The 22,702-nt window shown below is 42.0% G+C and overlaps 1 protein-coding gene across 1 annotated transcript; it reads right to left on the reverse strand.

Annotated features, from left to right (window-relative positions):
• Positions 1-357: 357 nt before the first annotated feature.
• Positions 358-21,699, reverse strand: LOC133054285 (zinc finger protein 568-like). The gene is given in 7 exon segments (XM_061139154.1): positions 358-7,745; positions 10,318-10,413; positions 11,257-11,380; positions 11,494-11,635; positions 11,750-16,247; positions 19,792-19,847; positions 21,388-21,699. Coding segments are annotated over 3 exon segments (1,572 nt in total). The 5' UTR covers positions 11,291-11,380; positions 11,494-11,635; positions 11,750-16,247; positions 19,792-19,847; positions 21,388-21,699; the 3' UTR covers positions 358-6,303.
• Between the last annotated feature and the right edge of the window lie 1,003 nt (positions 21,700-22,702).

Below are 22,702 nucleotides of genomic sequence, written 5' to 3' on the forward strand. Positions count from 1 at the left end.
ATAGAAAAGAATATGAAAAAGAATACTAATTCCTGACTACTTCCAATCCAGAACAAAGCCTCACTTCCTTAAACCTTTTTTAAATCAATAAACACAAGAACAAGCCTTCTAGCACCTTCTCGTGGACACATCCCCATGGTTCCCAATGGTGTGTGTTCTTTGCTGCAACGAAAACAGTAAACCTAACTTGTTATTTTACAGGAATGTTCCTAGTGGTGTTTGGCTGGAGGACACCTGTACACTTTGAGTATATGAATCTTAACAATAAAAATATTTTTTTAGGGTTCAGTTTTTCAACTGATCAGAAGCTAAGTTGATTGCAACACTAAGGAAGTCGTGAAGTCAAAGTCACTCAGTTGTATCTGACTCTTTGCGACCCCCATGGACTGTAGCCCACCAGGCTCCTCTGTCCATGGAATTCTCCAGGCCTGAATAGTAGAGTGGGTAGCCATTCTGTTCTCCAGGGGATCTTCCCAACCCAGGGGTCAAACAACCCAGGTGTTCCGCGTTGCAAGAGGATTCTTTACCATCTGAGCCACCAGGGAACATTTATTTATTTAAACAGAGCCTTAAGATCATCTGTAACAGTTTTTTTTTTTTTTTCATCTGTAACAATTTTTTCAATCAATGAAAACAGGATATAGTTAATTCTCAGCTTTGCTGATACATCTGCCATTAACAGGATATTTTGTTGTTGTTCAGTGACTAAGTCCTGTCTGACTCTTTGTAACCCCATGGATTGTAGCTTGCCAGGCTTCCCTGTCCTTCAGTATCTTCCAGAGTTTGCTCAAGCTCTTGTTCATTGAGTTGGTAATTCTATGTAACCTTCTCATCCTCTGCCACCCCCTTCTCCTTTTGCCTTCAATCTTTCCCAGCATCAGGGTCTTTTCCAATGAGTCTGCTCTTCGAAGCAGGTGGCCAGTGTATTGGAGTTTCAGCATCAGTCCTTCCACTGAATATTCAGGGTTGATTTTCTTTAGAGTTAGGCTGCACAAATCAGTCCTTTATTCTTTTTCAAAATCCACTATTTTCCTTAATGTAACATTTCCATGTGGCTGCATTTGGAAAGAACTCCTTAAAGAGCCTCTGATTAATTCACCAGGCTCTAGCATAGTTTGCATAAGAAGTCATAATTTGCATAAGAAGTCATAATTTGCATAAGAAAGCAAGATTCCCTGTACTCAGATAAGGGGATAAACTAGCCTGAGTGATTATTTTTTCCATTCATAGAAGGAATTAAAAAATTGAGGGGCTTCTCGGGTGGTCCAGTGGCTAAGACTCCGGGCTCTCAATGCAGGGGGCCCAAGTTCAATCCCTGGTCAGGGAACTAAATCCCATACGCCGTAACTGTCTCCTATTGGCCCAGGGATTGAACCCTGGCATTGGGAGCATGGAGTCTCAGCCAGTGGATCACCAGGGAAGTCCCATTCAGTTCCTTTCTAATTCTATCTCCCACAAGATGGCAAACCCTAACCACCCAGGACTTACTTGCCAGTCCCAGGGCCACTGTATAACATGTTCCCCCGGAAGTAGATCCAGTGGTAAGGGCAGAAGTGAGTTAGTATCCTGATCAATAGTTTCTACTGGCTTTTGGTAAGCACAGTTGAATTCAGGTTGCACTGACAGGAGAATGCACTGTCTTACTGGAGACTGCATCATCTTTTTAACCTTGTGATTGGTTGGCACACAGCCTGTATTGGGCACTGGCAATGGGGCTGAGGGTGGACTGGTGGAATGGTAATGCAAGGCCGGACAAAACCACAGGCAGGGGTGGTGGTACCCCACAAACAATGTTCTTTCTGCTGGATTTTGCTTAATGGTCGTAATCTTCCCTGGGTGGTGCCTGTTAAATGCCTTACACTTTATCCCTAGTCTGAGGGGAGGGTGTTTGTGGACTGGGCAACAATGGTGACCTCACTGTGAAGTAAATATGACTGCTGGATCTACAGCCAGATGCTGTCAGCATCCACCCCTGGACTTCAGCCAGATGCCGTCAGCATCCACCTCTGGACTTCCATGAAAAATTGACCCTATAAGCATCTGGCTACAAAGTTTGCGTGCCTCGTGGACTCTTGAGACTCTAGCTGCTGTTGTTATCACAGAAAAAACGTGAAAGTGTTAGTTGCTCAGTCATGTCTGATTCTTTGCGACCCCATGGACTGGCAGGAGCCTGCCAGGCTCCTCTGTCCATGGAACACTCCAGGCAAGAATACTGGAGTGGGTAGCCATTCCTTTCTCCAGGGGATCTTCCCAACCCAGAGATCAAACCCAGGACTCCCACCTTGCAGGCAGATTCTTTACCATCTGAGCTATGAGCAAAATATCAGAATTATTTTTTTTTATTGAGGTATAAGTTGATTTACAATGTTTATTACCTCTGTACAGCAGTGAGTCATACTTTTTCACATTCTTTTCCATTATGGTTTATCACGGGATATTGAATATCCTGTGCTACACAGTAGGACCTTGTTTACCCATTCTGTATATACCAGTTTGCATCCACTAATCCCAAACTCCCAATCCAACACACTCTCACCCCTCTCCCGCTGGGCAACCACCAGTCTACACAGAATCATTTCTTAACATTCATTACAACTTTTATTATAACTCAAAAAATGTCAGAAATTCTAGAGGAAGTATAGATAAAATTTAGTAATCATTTCCCTCTTTTAAAAAATGCCTGAATTTTTGTTGAACATTGTCCTCCTACAGGTTGACTGGTTTAGCTATGACTGATTTAATTTGTCACATAATACATGTGTGCATTAAAGTATGTATTTCTGAAGCATGGGCAAAGGTGGAATCTGATGGATGGTGATTATTCCAAATGCTGTAAATGTCTACACATGCACAATTAATGGACAATCTCATAGCAATTGAGTGTCATATGCTGTTAACAGTTTACTATTTTTGGTGGATAAGTTAGTGTCTAGTTTTCAATGTGCCAGTTCCTACAATCTGACAGATCAAGTCATGAACCATTTTATTTCAGATTAAAAAAAAAAAAACCTTGTTTTAATGGGCTGCTAGATTTGACTTGCTATTTTAATTGGAACATTCATATACCATGAGTACAGTGGATTATTTTTGTGGCTGACTGGACCTGTATGCTGTCCTTTTCCAAATTTGGTACAGGGGTTATGCTAGCCTCATAGCTGATACTCTTTATAAAATCTTGAAGAGTTAGATTTTATCTGTAAGTTAATCTAGTACTAGAGGAATAACATGCCATAGCACTTTCATCAGTTTTTTTCTTGGGTCTTACTATATTCAGGAAAATACTACTTTTCCTGGATTTCAGACATACTATTAAAAAAACTGAATATATGCATACACTGTAATATGATGAATATAAACAAACATTTCCTACATCTTATCAAAGTTGTATACATATACACATTTATGTTTAAGAAAATACTTAGGAAAATAATGCTTTTTCCATAATTTCACATATAAAAAACTAAATGTAAACATTTTCTGAACGTTTATCTGAAGCATTCTGAATATTTGAATATCTGAGACAGGTCTGAAATCAGTCCTGAATACTCCTTGGAAGGACTGATGCTGAAGCTCCAATACTTTGGCCACCTGATGCAGAGAACTGACTCATTGGAAAAGACCTTGATGCTGGGAAAGATTGAAGGCAGGAGAAGGGAATGACAGAGGATGAGATGACAGAGGTTGGATGGCATCACCAACTCGATGGACGAGTTTGAGCAAGCTGTGGGAGTTGGTGATGGACAGGGAAGCCTGGTGTGCTGCAGTCCATTGGGTCTCAAAGAGTTGGACACGACTGAGTGAGCGACTGAACTGAAACATTTTCTTTTACTAATTAAAGTTGAATAAACGTGTATGTATATATACTATATGTGAAAACACTTTCCCCAGTACTCAGATATATAAAGTTGAATATAAATGTTAAACAGAGAGGCATGGAATTTATTTCACATACAACCAAGCACAGAGCAGTTCTGAATAGTTTCATCAGCTCTACAGTGTCAAACACACAATCAATTCTATCACCTGTGCCAATCTCAGCTTCTCACATTCTCTGGTTATAAACCAGCCACAATCCCAGATATCACAGAGATGTGTCCTGTATAAGGGAACACCATTTCCGCCTATTTTGTTACGTAAAGAATATTTAACTGAAGCTCACTTGCAGTCTTTTGCTTAGACCTTCGGTGGTCAGCACTGCTACACGTATGTGGACTGTACTGTGCTAAGTCACTTCAGTCCTGTCTGACTCTTTGTGACCCCATGGAGCCTGCCAGGCTCTTCTGTCCATGGGATTCTCCAGGCAAGAATACTGGAGTGGGTTGCCATGCCCTACCCCAGGGGGTCTTCAGGCGGGTTCTTTACCACTAGCACCACCTGGGAAGCCCATTACACATATGCTCAATTGCAAAGCGATTAGGAGGGCAAGCATCTGGCATTTAGATTTAGGTGGGCAGCAGGCATCTAGAAAAGGGAGACTGGTTAATACCAGTGGATAGGCAACCAACAATGTCTGCCAAAATACTGCCTTATTTCTTGATCTCTTTAATTGCTTTTTTGATATGAACCATTTTAAGTCTATTAAATTTGTTACAATACTGCTTCTGTTTTATGTTTTGGTTTTTTGACCATGAGGCATGTGGGATCTTAGCTCACCAACCAGGGATTGAACTGGCACCCTCTGTGTTGGAAGGCGAAGTCTCAACCATTGGACCACCAGGTGAAGTCCCTTTGACCTCCTTCATTTCTGCAGTTACACATACTTTCTCACTTATGATGCTTGAATTTTTTCTGTTCAGAGTACAATCTCTTTCACTTCAAAAAGTTTTCAAGGTGTCTTTTGGATTTTGCACTTATTTTGCTAGAGCACCTCAACAGACTACAGCTGGATGCTTGTTTCACTCGCTCATTCCTCTGGTCAACAAACACTTATTGAGAACCTCTTAGGAACTGGCAGTGGACTAAGTATTGATAATAAAGTGAGAATGAATCCTGGCTTTTAATTGTCCCCATATTCTATACATACATTGAAAGAAGTTAAATTCCCTGAGCTTTGGTTGCATCCTACAAATTTTAACATGAAGTTGTCTCTTTGTCATCCATTTGCTGAATGATAATTTGACTTCCTTTTAAATGTAAAACTTATACAGGTATCTTAAATTTCCGTGTAGAGAAATGGATTTTGTCTGAGGCTTTATTTTCTAATTCACTAGAAGAGAGGTCAGAGATAATGGCATATGTCTCCTGTTTTTTGGAAGGTCTTAAAGAATCATCTAAATCTTCTCTGACATTACAGTAGCCCACTTTTATTATATTGGAGTTCCTTACACTATGAATCTCCTGGTGGGGAAAAACGCAATCTATGAAAAGCTTCAGTTTTAAAATTTTTCTCCAGAAGGAACTAACATTCTAGAAAGAAAGATGATGTAAGATGTTCATATAGTCACTGTACACTGTAAGGCCTTCCTCTTACACGATTTCTAATATAAAACTAGGAAAACAAAAAAGTTAAGAATATAATGCAGCTCTCATTTAGCACACTTTCAATATGATTCAGATAAGGGATACAGTGTACACAATACTAAGAAATATGATGCTAATATTACTAATTGGTTAAGTAATTAGCCCTATAAGAAATGAGCAATAATGGTGAAGTAAACACTAAATGTTAAATCCTTTCCCACTCTGATTCAGTTCAGGTTAATTTTAGCAGATAGATGTTTCATCTATGATATTTGTATTGTGACACTTAATTTCCCATAAAGGCTAATGACTCTTCATGTTCAGAAAAGTTAGAATGATTTCTGTCTCTTAACAGTTTCACTACCTCTCTAAGATTGCCCACTTGGCTTATCTTCACGGAGTTTTTTACTTTTTCACCAACCGAACTCTGATGTCTAATAAATTTTGAAATACAGATACACCCCTCCCAATTCCTAACATTTATAAGATTTCTCATCAGTAACACATGTCAAATTCTGGCCCTTAATTAAAGGCCTCGTATCCACAGTATGAAGTGTGATATTAACCTGTTGTCCTTAAATGCTTTCCCACATTCCTGATAATTACATAGGCTTTTGTGTTTTACTAGCACAAATTTTCGGATGTCAATTTTTTTTAGTTCTACCTGTTTATTGCTACCAACCCATCTCTCTCCAACCCCTCATGCATGCGTGCTCTGGTCATGTGACACCATGGACTGCAGCCCACCAGGCTCTTCTGTCCGTGGAATTTTCCAGGCAAGAATACTGGAGTGGGTTGCCATTTCCTTTTCCCAGATGTCAAATTTTGAGGTTTCCCACATCTTCACTCACTCCTCTGTCCTGCATGAATTCTTTGATGTTGACTAAGTTGTGAGCCACGAATAAAGGCCTTTCCACATTGCTCACATTCATAGGGTTTCTCACCAGTATGAGTTTTCTGGTGTTGACTAAGCTCTGAGCCACGGCCAAAGGCCTTCCCACATTCCTTACACTCATAGGGTTTTTCACCACTATGATTTCTCTCGTGATGAAGAAGTTCTGATCGTCGAATAAAAGCCTTCCCACATTCCTTACATTTATGGGGTCTCTCACCAGTGTGAATTTTTTGATGCCGGATAAGTTCTGTGCTACAAGTAAAGGCCATTTCACATTCCTTGCATTTATAAGGTTTCTCACCTGTGGGAGCTCTTTGATGTCTGGTAAGTTCTGGGCCACGGTGAAAGGCTTTCCCACATTGCTTACAGTTGTATGGTTTCTCCCCTGTATGAACACTCTGATGTTGGACAAGATGTGAATCGGAGATAAAACCTTTCCCACATTCCCTACATTTATGAGGTTTCTCGCCGGTATGAACTCTTTGATGTAGGTTCAGTTGTGAGGCACAACTGTACACCTTCCCACATTCCTTACATTCATAGCGTCTCTCACCAGTATGAATTATCTGATGAAGACTAAGTTGTGTGTCATAGTGAAAAGCTTTCCCACAGTCCTTACACTTATGGGGTTTCTCACCAGTATGGATTCTCTGATGTCGAAGAAGGTGTGAGGGACGGGTAAAGGCTTTCCCACACTCCTTACATTCATAGTATTTCTCATCAGTATGAATCTTCTGATGTAAATTCAGCTGCGAGGTAGATGGAAAGGCCTTTCCACATTCCGTACACTTAAAGGGTTTCTCACCTATGTGAATCTTTTGGTGTTTACTAAGTTATGAGGTAGAATGAAAGGCTTTCCCACATTCCTTACATTTATGAGGTTTCTCAGCAGTATTAATGCTCTGAGATTTTGTAATCTGAGAGTCATGAATAAAGTCACCTTCCTTATTTTCATTACTTTTTTGGCTTTCATTAATTCTCTGATGCTTTATCAAGTCTGACCTACTATTAAAGGCTTTCTCACATTCTCCACATTTAGAGCCTTTCTCCTTATTATGATTTCTTTCATATTGACTCTGGTGTGGTTGCAATCTGGAAGTCTTACATTCCTTGGATTCACAGGATTTTGTTCCAGTAGGAGCTGTCTGAGGTGCTCTAGGATCTGTGTGCTGAATGGAAGTGGATCTTTCTTCAGTGGTTATTATGGCTTGTCTGAAATGTTCTTCTGGTAGCCTCTCCAAGTGACATCTGACTTCTCTGGTATTTCTGACTCTAGGACACTCAAGATTAGAGCTTATAAGTCTCTTTGTTATCTCTGGTTGCAATGACTGAATTTCATAACTTTCCTCCTTTAAAGATAAAGTCTTGGCTTCTCTTCTAGATTCCCAGTCTGTAAGATAACAAAGAAAAGAGTATTTTCATGTTGTAGGAGAAAGAAAAGTTCCAAGGTAGAAACAACAAACTAAAAATAGTGAATAGTTTAAATTGCTCTTAACACTGCGTTACAATTTGGAAAAAAAAAAAAAAAAAAAAGGTTGGGAGGGAAATAAGAATAGAGAAAGTGAGGGCAGCTTATGAAGGAAGTGATTTTTAAAATATTTATTTGGCTGTGCCAGGTCTTAGTAGTAGCATGTGAACTCTTTCGTTGCGGCATGTGGGGTCTAGTTCCCTGACCAGTGATTGAACCCAGGCCCCCTGCACTGGAAGCACCGGAGTCTTAGTCACTACACCACCAGGGAAGTCCCAAGGAAGTGACTTTTCACTTCTGGTGAGAATCAGCTGGGGAACTTGTTAAAAATACAATGTCCGGGACCTCCCAGGTGGTCCAACAGTTAAGACTCAGCACTCCCAACCCAGGGGGTCTGGGTTAGATCCCTTGTTGGGGAACTAGATCCCACATGCCACATCCAGCAGTTGGTAACTAAAGATTGAAGATCTTATGTGCCACAACTAAGATCCAGTGTAGCCAAATAAATTATAAATATTTTTTAAAAAATATGTAATGTCCAAGAACCAACCAACTAAATGAGAATCTAAAGGAGTAGGACATTATCTAACACCAAGTCCTTTCATCTCTAGCCCCAGGTTTTGATTACTTCTACTAGTATCTCTAGCAGTAATCACCTTGTCCAGAGCCATCCCTCACCAAGATTAACAAAACATTATCCTAGCAGAGTATCTCCCTATTTCCTCCTGATATCCCATCCCCAACACAGTAGCCAGAGTGCTCTTATTAAAATAAGTTCGATCATGTCATTCTTCTGCTCAAAATCCTCCACTGGATTTTCTTCTCACCCAGAGTAAAAGTCAAAATCCCTCAGTGATCCACATGGCCTTTCCAGAACTTGTCCTACACTACCTCTTTCTGACCTCACTGCCTTATCCCCTCCCATGAGCTGACTCTATTCTAGCTCCCTGACCAACTAGATGTTCACATTTGCCAAGCACACCCTTCGTTCAGAATCTCTGCCTACAAATATCTTCCCTAAGATATCAACATGGCTCTTTCAATTACTTCATTCTGACCTCTATTTAGATGTCAACTTAAGAGACCACTCTTTACAAAACAGGACCTTCATCAATCTACTTACTGTACTTTTTTGCAGTGTACTTATCACATGTCATTTTCTCTTTTCCCCCAACATTATGCTTTAAAGTTTTCATAACACAGAAGAATGAAAAGAACTAGACAGTGGACTCCCATAATCTCATCACCTAGATTCTACAATAAATGTTTGGATCTACTTGCCTTATTATACATCTACCTACCCCTCCAAACATCAAGTCACCTTGCAGACATCAGTATACTTCACCTGTAAACCAATAGATTATATTTTAACTTGTTTACTTCTATACTGTCTGTCCACCCTTCACTGTACCTGCACAAAGTAAATAATAGTTGTCTGCCGAATGTATGGCCATTGGTATGTTTTTCTATCTCCCTCACTGATTTCTGAGGCAACTCAAAATGTGGGACTCACTGTTTAAATGCAGTGCCTTCCCTCTGCACCTAAAATACAAAATTCACTATCAGACCTGCAAAATTCTGCAGCATCTGGTCCCTTCTTCCCTCTTCAACTTAATTTTGAGGTACTGTCACCTTCACTTACCATGAGTTCACTATACTGGCCACCATTCAACTTGCATATCATGTCAATTACATTCTCATCTTTCAGGAAATGTTTTGGCTTCTTTGCATGTTCTCTGTTCCAGGATATCTGCCATGGCCAGCTTCTCTCATTCTAAACATCTTAATTTTCTATCCTATATCCTTTTCTTTGCCCTCATAATCTTTTTCTCAATTTTATAATTACGTATTTGTTCATCAGTTTATCTACTGGTATAATTTCTTGCAAGGCTTCCCTGGAGGCTCAGTGGCAAGGAATCCACCTACTGGTCTGGGAAAATCCCACATGCCAAGGAGTGACTGAGCCCGTGCGCCACAACTTCTGAGCCCACATGCAGCAACTACTGAAGCCTGAGTGCCCTAGAGCTGGTGTTCCACAGCAAGAGAAGCCACTGCAATGAGAAGCCCACACACCACAATGAGAGGGTAGGCTTAACTGAAGCCCAGCTTGCCACAACTAGAGAAAGCCCATGCAGCAATGAAGACCCAATACAGTCAGGAATAAAAATAAATAAAAATTATTAAAAAAAAAAAATCAGAACAAAATTGGACCCAAAATGTGGTGAAGATGGTTCTCTCATGGAAAGGAAGAACGGAGGAAAGCAGAAAGGCACTTCCTTCCTGAAATCAGAGGGAATATGAGGAAGAGTAGCAAGAAAGTGGTAACTGGAATAACAATTGGAAGACTTATGTGAAACATCCTTACTCTCTTCTCCAGATCTTAGGCTTCTTGGGGAGCTTTCCTAACAACATCTCAGACATGCTGCCTGTCTTCTCACAGGCCAGGAGAGTAACACCTGCCACGGCATTTCCCATGTGAGTCTCTATTACTCACCTGGGCACCACTCTTCTGTCTCCTTGCCCTTAACCATCCAGGGCTCCTTCCCCTGCTCCAATAAAGAAATCACATCTGGCTTAAAATTGGCGAATCCTACTCAAGAAAGAAAAAAAGGATCAAGTTATGTTGCGGGTGTCCCAGAATTAAAATCAGCATCACGAAAGAGGAGTAAGAAAATTAAGGGTAAGAGGAAAGGGGGAAGAAGATAAAGTTCAATGGAGCTGCTGATTTCTTTTTCTTTTTTATTTCAGGTCCTGAATATTTATTTTTTAAATTTGTTTTTCCTAGGCTGCATGCATTAATTATTTTATTAATGTATTTTTAATTGGATGATAATTGCTTTACAACATTGTGTTGTTTTTTGCTGTACAACAATGTGAATCAGTCATAATTACATACATATATTCCCTCTCTCTTGAGCCTCTCTGCTCTCCCCATAGGTGACATAGCTCTCCCCATACTGACAACCCCACTAGGTTGTCACAGAGCACCAGGCTGAGGTCCCTGTGTTATACACCAGCTTTCCACTAGTTACCCGTTTTACACATGATAATCTATATAGGAGCAGCCAATTTCTAACTTCACAAGGGACAAAGCATTCTTTGGTAAGCACTTAGGAAGAATCGTTAATTCAGCCAAGCACTTAGGAAGGACTCACAAGAAACTGGGATTCCCTTGTGGCTCAGCTGGTAAAGAATCTGCCTGCAATGTGGGCGACCTGGGTTCGATTCCTGGGTTGGGAAGATCCCCTGGAGAAGGGAAAGGCTACCCGCTCCAGTATTCTGGCCTGGAGAATTCCATGGATGTATAGTCCATGGGGTCACAAAGAGTCAGACATAACTAACTGACTTTCACTACTTCACTTCATAAGAAATTATTATAATAAATATAAAAATTTAAGACCAATTCTGAATTTTGGAGGACAAATCAACTTACCCAGTGAGATCAGGTTGTTATAATTCTCCAGCATCACATCTTGGTACAAATGCTTCTGAGCAGAGTGCAAGCATTCCCACTCTTTCTGAGAGAAGTAAATGACCACGTCTTTGAACTTGAAATCCTGAAACCAAAGATAAAAATACACAGAAATTAATGGGCCAAAATCTTTATAAGAAAATTAAGAGAGCAATTCAATAGGAAAACATTGTTTGGAAAAAAAAGGACATACTGGACCTTTCAGAAATAGATGTTTTTCTGGAACTCTCTTGCTTTTTTGATGATCCAGCAGATATTGGCAATTTGATCTCTGGTTCCTCTGCCTTTTCTAAAACCAGCTTGAACATCTGGAAGTTCACAGTTCACATGTTGCTGAAGCCTGGCTTGGAGAATTTTGAGCATTATTTTACCAGTGTGTCAGATGAGTGCAATTGTGCGGTAGTTTGAGCATTCTTTGGGATTGCCTTTCTTTGGGATTGGAATGAAAACTGACCTTTTCCAGTCCTGTGGCCACTGCTGAGTTTTCCAAATTTGCTGGCATATTGAGTGCAGCACTTTCACAGCATCATCTTTCAGGATTTGAAATAGCTCAACTGGAATTCCATCACCTCCACTAGCTTTGTTCATAGTGATGCTTTCTAAGGCCCACTTGACTTCACACTCCAGGATGTCTGGCTCTAGGTGAGTGATCACACCATCATGATTATCTTTGGCCACCTCATGAGAAGAGTTGACTCACTGGAAAAGACCCTAATACTGGGAGGGATTGGGGGCAGGAGGAGAAGGGGACGACAGAGGATGAGATGGCTGGATGGCGTCACCAGCTCGATGGACATGAGTTTGAATAAACTCCGGGAGTTGGTGATGGACAAGGAGACCTGACGTGCTGCAATTCATGGGGTGGCAAAGAGTTGGACATGACTGAGCGATTGAACTGAACTGAACTGGACCTTTCAAAATGTATAAGTCAACAGCTCCATATAAAAAATAAACAGCCTAATCAAAAAATGGACAAAAGACCTAAACAGACATTTCTTCAAAGAAGACATACAGATGCGCAAAAAGCACATGAAAAGATGCTTCAACATCGTTAATTATTAGAGAAATGCAAATCAAAACTACACTGAGGTATCACCTCACATTAGTAAGAATGGCCATCATTAAAAAGTCTATTAATAAAAAATGCTGGAGAGGGTGTGGAGAAAAAGGAACCCTCCTACACTGTTGGTAGGAATGTAAATTGGTACAGCCACTATGGAAAACAGTTTGGAGGTTCCTTAAAAAACTAAAAACAGAGCTACCATATGATCCTGCAATCCCACTCCTGAGTATATGTTTGGAGAAAACCATAATTCAACAAGATACATACACCACGATATTCACTGCAGCACTACTGACAATGTCCATCAACAGATGAATGGATAAAGAAGATGTGGTGTATTTATACAATGGAATAACACTCAGCCATAAAAAGGAATGAAACAATGCCATTTGCATGTTTTGGACATCCATCCAACATGGATGAACCTAGAGATTATCATACCAAGTGAAATAAGCCAGACAGAGAATGACAAATAACATGTTATTGCTTATATGTGGAATCTAAAAAAAAAAAAATTATACAAATGAACTTATATACAAAACAGAAATAGACCCACAGACATAGAAAACAAACTTATGCTTACCAACGGGGAAAGGTGGGAGGAGGGATAATTAGAAGTTTGGGATTAACATATATATACTACTATATAGGGCTTCCCTGGTGGCTCAGCGGGTAAAGAATCTGCCTGCAGTGAGGGAGACCTGGGTTCAATCCCTGGGTTGGGAAGATCTCCTGGAAAAGGGAATGGCAACCCACTCCATTATTCTTGCCTGGAGAATTCCATGGACAGAGGATCCTGATGAGCTACAGTCCATGGGGTCGCAAAGAGTTGGACACAACTGAGCTACTAACATGCATACACACTACTACTATATATAAAATATAACCATTAAGGATAGCACAGGGAACTATACACAACATTTTGTAAAAACTTTTAAGGAAAAGAATCTGAAAATATATGTATATGTGTAACTGAATAACTTTGCTGTACACCTGAAACTAACAACATTGTAAACTGACTATACTTTTAACTAGAAAAAAAAAAAAACATGGACAGTTCAGTGTGGAAACAAGGGTGATCACAGGACACATTCTTGGTGTACACACCATTTGTTAGAAAAAAACTGAGGTATAGTTGATGTATAATACTGTATGTTTCAGGTATATAACATGGTGATTCACCATTTTTAAAGATTATTTTCCATTTATAATTATTATAAAATATTGGTTACAGTACCTGTATCATTCAAATCATTCTTAAACATGCCTGCAACTACAGATAAAACCTCCTTGGCATTATTCTTTTTCATTATCCAGCCAGGTCTGGGAATAAACAAAGTCTAGATAATCAGTGTTTCCCAATTAAATAAAACTGCACATGCAAGTAGATAACACATGCTATGCTCAGCACACAACGCTGTGACCATCTCTTTGCATTTACCCACTTAAGAAATCTGTTTAAAAGTCTGAATCAAAATAATAAAATAAAATAAAATAAAAGTCTGAATCATTCAAAGGTATCTTTAAAAACCTCTCTCTCTGAAAATAGGATTTGAACATAGCTTATGTGATCTAATAATTTCTTAAAAGCTCAGGCTCATAAATATACCAGAATATTTAATCTAGTTGTTCTCCATGTCCACAAATAGACATGATTTTTACTGGGTGTACAACACCCCATCTTATGTATTCAGTGCTGTATTTTGCAGCACTAGCTTAGAAAAGTTCTCTAAAGTTCTGCTGCAGTTACAAGGGTTATTACTTCTTAATAATTTATATATCTGGTTGAATTGTTCCTGTTACAATAAACTGTCCCCAACTATACTCTCTTTGTTCCAGAATTCCCAGAACTAATGCAGTAAGATCCAGACTCACACGATGGGACCCACAATGAGCAAACACCACACAAGTTCAAAATGGACCCACAGGTTCGGTGTGGACTATCACATAACTGCATACACAGAATCTATCATATCTCTATCATATTCTCTGTCCCAAAAAATCTCAGAGCCAAAAATATAAGCAAATACTGAGAATGCAAAAAATCAGTATCAATTACCTTCTTGTCTAATTGGAAACCCCTGGAAGAAGAAATGGCAACACACTACAGTATTCTTGTGGGGAAACTCCCATGCAAGAGAAGCCTGGTGGGCTACAGCTCATGGGGTCACAAAGATTCAGACATGACTGAGTGACTGGGCATGCATCCACTATCATTGGAAAACCCAAGTCTGCAACATGGAGTCTCACTCCCACTTCATCAAAGCACAGCTCTAACAAGAGACGGACAAAGTTTCCAGCAAGGGTTGGTTTTCCCATTCCATCAGTACTCCCAGTAGAAGGATATACACTTATGGAATGCTAAATGGTTTCTGAATAAACAGTTAAACATTTGTTGGAGAAGAGAAAGACACTTAGGGGACAGCAGCCTTTGGCAGCATCACTCATTGGAATTGGAAGAACTGGGGAAGAAGTTCTTCAGAGAGGCTCAGGGAAGCAAGCAGTTCCAGGAGAAAGAAATCCACAGTTCAAATCTTCCAAAATAAAAAAAAAATGCTCTTGATATAAGGGAAGAAACATCAATTCACGTAAGCAATGGCTTTTAGGGTTACAAACCAGATCATTTATATCCTGGGTTCACCCAAGAGAAATACAAGTTAAGAAGGCAAAGGAGGAAGAGGCAACAACAGCCCTGAGTCACCAGACTGACCTCAGAGTCCGAAAATGAAGTTTCCTCTCTCCTCCCCGTTTCTATCTTCCTGCTTTTGGCAACCCAGTGCATGCACACACAAACACAGAGTCCCTTTCTCTTTCTCCATCTGAGGGAGTGTAACAAACCTTGGCTTTCCCTGAACTCCAGGGAATGCAACTGTACATAATGTGTTCAGAAGAAATAACTTTTCCACCATGAGGAGCTCATCTGAACCCAGAAAAGCCTGCTCTGATCTGCCCCAGGTAGACCCTTGGTCTATCAGGAAGATGCTAAGCTCCTCAGGTGAGGAGCATCTTAGAGACATGAGGACATCCTCAGCACCAGAGCACAGGACACTTAGGCAGGCCCAGCCCTGGACCGATTCCGCAACAGAGGTCTCCAGCCTCCACCAGGCCTAAGACTCAAGTACTTCCTTGGCTTTGTGCACGTATCCCAGAACTAGGGCCCTGAGAACCCAATCTAGAACCTCTTTCCACAAAGACCCTGTCCAGAATCACCAATACTGAGCCAGACAACCAATATGAATCAGCAGGTTCTCAGCAGCCTCAGCCAAGCTCAACTACCTGGATGAAGGTTGCCATGGCTTTTGTTGTTGTTCTGGTTGTTCAGTTGCCACGTCTAACTCTTTGTGACCCTATGGACTGCAGCATGCCAGGCTCCCTTGTCTTTCACTATCTCCCGGAGTTTGCTCAAATTCATGTCCATTGAGTCGGTAATGCTATCCAACCATCTCATCCTCTGCCATCCCCTTCTCCTTTTGCCTTCAATCAGGGTCTTTTCCAATGATAGCTTTACATGAAACCATAATTTTCAGAATCCTCATGGTCTGTACATCCTGGTCCCCAACCAAGATCATCCATGGCTTTCCTGCTTTTCATTCCTACCCTCAGCCTTACTGCTGATAGGCAGTGCTCATTGCGTCTCAAGCACAATTACTGCGCATTAAGCACTTTTAGTCCCTGGTGTCTTACAAGTATTAATCTTTAGGAAAGGCCCATGAATCTTTAGGTTAGTGAAGTAAGTAATTCACTCAAGTTTGCAGTAAGCAGTGGCACTGCTGGGCTTTAAATTTAGATTTCTCCAGCCCTCTAGATGATGCCCTTCCACTTCTGACCCTTGTACATGCAGCCAGGGATTTCCTGATCCTTTGCAAGAACGCTGAGCTGGACTCTGCACCTAGGGAAGCAGAAAAAGCTTGGTTTGCTCTGTTTATCATTGCAGAGCACAACACTATGAGGGAAATCAAAGGTAAGAGGGTAAGGGAGCAAAGAAGTTCTGTAAACAGAATTCCTCTGAAATGAACTAACAGTGACTTACTTAAGTTGAGGGGTATGTGGAAAATTTCACGTACCATGTAAAAGATTCACTGGGGCCCAGAAAAGTAACAGAACTCCAACCAATGGAAACAGACTGAGCAGCATTCCAAGAACAATGAATGTGCTAAGTTGGAGGTAGAGAGGGAGACAAATTGCATCCTGTGTGTCTGAGGAGCAGATAAGTTAATGGGGATAACTGGTGAGGGACTCTGGGAAAGGAGTAGACAGCCATGATGCTGGAGAAATCCGAAGGGGCCAGAAAAGAAAGGCCTTGGATGACGGTCATCTTTGCCAGGACTAAACACATCATCTTGACTTACCACTCTATGCCAATACTAGGACTGGTGCTCTAGTAAATATAGATATTTACTATAGTAAATAAACAATAGTGTGAAAGAGCTGGGGTTTTACCCTGAAAGTAACAGGGATTCACTGAATAAAGAAAGTGATGCAACTGGACTATTTCATTTTGGAGGAATAAACTAGAGTTAGGGAGTCCAATCAAGGTTCTCCTGGTGGCTCAGGGGTAAAGAATGCCTGCAATACAGGAGACATGGGTTTAATCCTTGGGTGGGGAAAACCCCCTAGAGAAGGGAATGGCTATCCACTCCAGTATTCTTTTCTGCCTGGAGAATTCTATGGACAGAGGAGCCTGGCGGGCTACAGTCCATGAGGTCAACAAGAGACGGAACAACTGAGTGACTAACACTTTCAGGGAGTCCAATTAGGTAAATGCACTACCCATTCCCACAAAAGTTTCACCTGGCACACACAGTGAGGTGGGGTTGCAGGGCATGAGAGCAAGGAGCAGGAAAAGAGACAGATTCAATGGGCTCTGCCACCTCACTGATGTGGGGAGACCAGGAAGTAGGAGTTAGGGGACCTCCAGGTTGCCAGTGTAAGGGCACATTCAGGTGAATTTCCATTATCGGCACATTCCCCAGAGCCTGCAGACTACATTATACAGAAGTTTTGAGGAAGTCCATGGTCAGAGAGCTAAGAAATGGCAGAAATGGAGGTAGTCTCTACCCTTTTATGCAGTGCAAATATCATTAATACAGAGAAAGGACAACAAGAATTCTTAGGAGATAGAGGGAGAAATGGACAGTCAAAGGTTGAAGGGCAAAGGGAAGCTGGAATTCCTTCCTCACCAAAATATGCTGAGAATTGAGGGGGAAGATATGGTCCCTTTCTCAGAATCTTAGGAAGGTTCTGACCAGAATGGAAATATGAAGACAAACTCAGTCAGTTTCCACAGAATTCAGAAGTCAAAGACAAAGGAAGAAACAGATTTATCCAAGTGAAAAAAAAAAAAAAGTATTTCGAAAGAATATTTAGCCTAAATATTTCAAGAGTAAAGAAATATGTAGTTCTGAAAAGCAGCTGGACAGAATAAAAAAAAGAGTTCTAACTCAGACACAATGAGGGGGAAAAACTCCTGAATTTCACATACTCAAATACTATGCCTTTCTTTAAAATCAACTAGGAATTTTACTGACTCCCAGTATTCTTGCCTGAAAAACCCCATGAACAGAGGAGCCTGATGGGCTACAGTCCAAAGGATCGCAAAGAGTCAGACATGACTGAGCACATACACACACACGAATTTTACAGTCAATATTCTGTAGTTATATCTCAAATCAGATACCTTAAGCTGTTTAGATAAAAAGTACTTTAGAAAAATGAGTGACTTTTATATTTTTGTATTAGAGAAGACTTTCTGGCATGACATAAAGAAAATAAAACACTTTTTGAAAACACACACAAAGTAGATTAACCGTGAAAAAATACTTCTAAAACAACCTATAAATGACAGAGTAGTTCTGAAAAGAACTTTGCTTAATGTATGCTTAACATGCTTAATGTATAAACTGATAAATGGGCAAGAGAAATCAGTAGACAATTTAGAAATTCCAACTGTACCATTTATTAACTGTAATTCTGGAGCAACTGACTCAACAGAATCTATTTTCTCATCTGTCAACTTAGAATAATACCAAATTTCATCAACTCTGATATGCCACTGTTTGTAAAGCCACCATTACTTTATATACCAGGAAAGAAATCAATGTCACCAATTAAACTATAACTTGCCAGGAACTGAAAAACCCACCCTGGTTTCAAAGAAGTTAAAATGTGGAGGGGGAAAAAAAAAAATCACAGAATTTACATTCATACCTGACTGATAGAGTTGTTATGTGGATCCAACAAGATAACATATCAAGAACTTTAAGTTACAAGTGGCTCAAAGTGAACACCCAATAAGTTAAATTGCTTCTATTAGTAATTTGATCCCATTCTGAAAACAAAATTACACACCCACATATATGTGCAGATAAAATAACTTTAAAATATTAATAATGATTACCTCTAGATGGTAGCCCATGAACCATGGGCATTAAACTTTCATAACTTACTCAAATTTTGAAATTTTTGCAAGAAACCTGTATTACTTTTGGAGAAGGAAAAGGCAACCTACTCCATTATTCTTGCCTGGAAAAATCCATTCCCATGGATGGAGGAGCCTGACAGGCTACAGTCCATGGGGTCACAAAGAGTCAGACACAACTGAGTGACTTCACTTATTGTATTACTTTAATCATCACAAAGAGAGCAATTAGGTTATTTCTATTTGGGAGGGAATGGAGAAATATCAAGATCAGAAAGGGGCTGGCAGGCATTCCATGCTGTTAGAAATTTGGAAGCAAACAGGTTACAGTGAACCTGGACCCCTAAAATTTCTTTTACAAGAAAGAAATTAGTAAGATTTAAGTAACTTATTCTGTTCTTCAACTTCCCTACCAAATCACACAAGCACATTCTCTCAAGACTGTTACGTTGTTGCTGTTTAGTCACTCAGTCTTGTCTGACTCTTTCCTGACTCCATGGACTGCAGCCCACCAGGCTCCTCTGTCCATGGGATTTCCCAGGCAAGAATACTGGAGTGGGTTGACATTTCCTTCTCCAGAGGATCTTCCAGACTTAAGAGCTTGAACCCATGTCTCCTGCACTGGCAGGTGAATTCTTTACTATTGAGTCTTCAGGGAAGCCCCCAAGATTGTTATAACACTGAACAAAATCCAGGGAAATGGAAATTCCAGATGAGAATACATGCAAAGCAGATAGCCCAGGTTTAACCATCTGTGGTTTCCTTCTCTCTTCCCCTTTCTCCAAATCACTACTATTAATCTCCTGGATGAAGTGAAGTAAAGTGAAAGCCGCTCAGTTGTGTCCGACTCTTTGTGACTCCATGGACCATACAATCCATGGAATTCTCCAGGTCAGAATACTGCAGTGGGTAGCCTTTCCCTTCTCCAGGGGATCTTCCCATAGAATCCTGAAATGATAGTGTCCTGAAAACCAACAAGTCACCCTTTCCAAGAAGAGAATGGCAAACAACTTACCTCCTCCACCATGACTTTTGATGCACAGCAACACTTCTCTTTTCCTCTTCTGGATTCTTAGAGAAGAAAAAAAAAAAATAGAAAATAGTTAAGAAACTATGAGACTGCAGGTCCTTCCTGGAGCCTGGGGGAGGCCAAGGCAGAACAAATCCCTGCTCCACCCCAGGCACTGAGAGGGAGCCCAAAGCCAAAGAGGCCAGCTACCTCTCTCATCACCAAAAAGAAGAGCAGACAACCTTAGGGGCCCAGATGGGAGTCCTGGGAAAGACTCCTAGACTGTGGCCTCTTTCTTTCACAAGAGCCTGGCTTTGGGTACTTTCGGACACAAATTGAGCCCAGATCTGTCATACAAAGAAACATCCTAACTGGATCCACCTGCTGGAGTCCCACATTTCTGTCCTCTAGGCTGGGGGCACGTGACTGGGCCTTGGTGGCCACAAGGTGAAAACCAGACAAGTGGAAGTAGGAGGAGGGTCCCAATCCAAAGCTCTAGAAACCCCCTGCGAGCGTGCTAAGTCGCTTCAGTCGTGTCCGACTCTTCCCGACTCCATGGACTGTAGCCACCAGGATCCTCTGTCCATAGGCTTCTCCAGGCAAGAATACTGGAGTGGCCCGCCATGCCCTCCTACAGGGGATCTTCCCGACCCAGGGACCGAACCCGCGTCTCTTACATCTCCTGCATTGGCAGGTGGGTTCTTTATCACTAGCACCACCTGGAAAGCACCCTAGAAACCCTCGGCACCACCATGAACGGCCCCAGGAGAACGCCATTCACTGCTCTGGAGAGCAAGCGGCTGCAGCTGTCTCAGTTCTTGGGCCGAAGAGTGCAACAGGAGCGCGATCCGGGACTGAGGCAGGCGCTCAGGACCCACCCACCCGCGGACCCCATTCAACACCTGCCAAAAATGTACAAAAAGGGCGCCATTCCCACCTCCAGCCCCAAAGGCAGAGTCGGCGATGTGGCCATATTGGGGGTGCGCGCGCACCCAACCCACACACCTACCCACACATCCACGCACAGAGTCCAGCTTCTACAGAATACCCACCGCAGCCCCACTAGATACTGGCTGCCCAGCACCGGACGTCTGGCGCACAAACCACTTCCAGGGAGCATCTCACGGGCTTTCCCCAGGCAGGCAGCCACACAGCTGCGACACTCCTGACCTTCAGCCATCCGACCCCGAGCCAGCCTGAAGCCACACCCACCGGTGCTGGCGCTCGGCCGACACCTCCCACCCCTGTGTGGACAGGCGGCCTGGATGCCACCCCCTCCCCGTCAGGCTTTATTTTTCAAGCGCGGGCACGTTGCTTGGACATGCCCGACAGCCACCCATATTTAAAATTCCTGACAAACCCCAGACCTGCCCCGGGGCCCCTCACCATTCACTTCTCTGGGGTCCTCTCACGCCAGTCTGATGGAATCCGCCCCAAACCAGTGAGCGAAGCAACCTCGAATGCCTCAATCCTTTGCATCCGAACTCCCGCCAACTCACACGGTCCAGCCAACTTCGTACGAAAGCCGCATATACCGAGGGGCCCTCGGGGAAATGCAGTCAAGGGGAGGAAAAATCCAAGCAGGGCCTGGGCAGCCACAACCTTTTTCGTCCCGAGTCGCGTCGTGTTCCAAGCTTCAGCGAAGCCCAGTCCCGATCCCCCAGCCGCGCCTGAGCATCCTCCAAGGATAGGGGCGAACCGACTGGTCGAGGGAGCAACAGGTGGCCTTGGATGGGTAAGAAAGGGTTGTGGCCCGTGGAGCCTTCTGGGACACATAGCCCACAGTCGGGGTAAGGAGGTGCTCAAGTTTCGGTTCAAGTTTCATTCCCAGGGGTCCCCGGCGCAGCCCCCTAGCGCAGCCCTCGGTCTGGAACGTCGAACCCTGAAGCCGGAAGTCAAGGCTTTTCCAAACGATTTGGGCGGGGCCCCAGAGACGCCCAGTAGGGGTTGGACCCATCCTGGAGGCATCTGGGAAATGTAGTCCCAGGCTAACGGGTTGGAGGTCGGGTTGGGGAGAGACTGAAGGGGAGCAATCGAGTTCTTGATGGGGAAGTCCGAGAAAGGCCCGGGGAGGTTCAAGAAGGACAACGCTGAGTCCCGGAATGGACTACCAATACTAAACTTAATAATAAGTAATACTGTTAAAATGTTATACTGTTTTCAAACATTTTGTAAGTACTTAAATATAGATAAAAAGACATGTAGGTAGTAAGATCTCCAGAATATCACACTAACATTTGTTAACAGTAGTTAATTTCTGGGATGTGCGGTTGTGAGTTTTTTCTTTTTACTTTGAGTATTCCCTTATATTTGGGCCATTTTCATGTCCTTCTTGTAAAACATTACTTATTAAATTTTGTTAAATATAAAATGAACAACTATTGTGGATGCAAAAAAATCCATAAACAACCTACAATAAGCAGTAGAAGAAGGTTTTACTTCAGCTGTACTGAGGACCATGGTGGAGGATTTAGCTTGTCAGGAGTTCTGAGAAACTGGTCTGAGAAGCATGGCTTTCAGCATAGTTTGTATTTTGTCAGAGCAAAATACATACATCAAACATGACATGAGAACATTCCTTCAAATTGTCAAGAGACAGATTAGCACATACACAGGGAGTCAGTATAGCCTTGGTGTCTGGGAAAGGAATCTTACCTTTAAAGGAGTACTGAAAGTGAAAGTCACTTGGTCATCTCTAACTCTTTGTGACCCCATGGACCATACAGTACATGGAATTCTCCAGGCCAGAATACTGGAGTGGATAGCCTTTCCCTTCTCCAGGGGATCTTCCCAACCCAGGGATCGAACCCAGGTCTCCCACATTGCAGGCAGATTCTTTACCAGCTGAGCCACCAGGGAAGCCCTAAAGGAGTACTGGCATGGGCTTATAGGAGGGGAGGTGTTTATTTATTCCCAT

The sequence above is a fragment of the Dama dama genome, chromosome 4 (assembly GCF_033118175.1).
Source record: "Dama dama isolate Ldn47 chromosome 4, ASM3311817v1, whole genome shotgun sequence".
Lineage (NCBI taxonomy): Eukaryota > Metazoa > Chordata > Mammalia > Artiodactyla > Cervidae > Dama > Dama dama.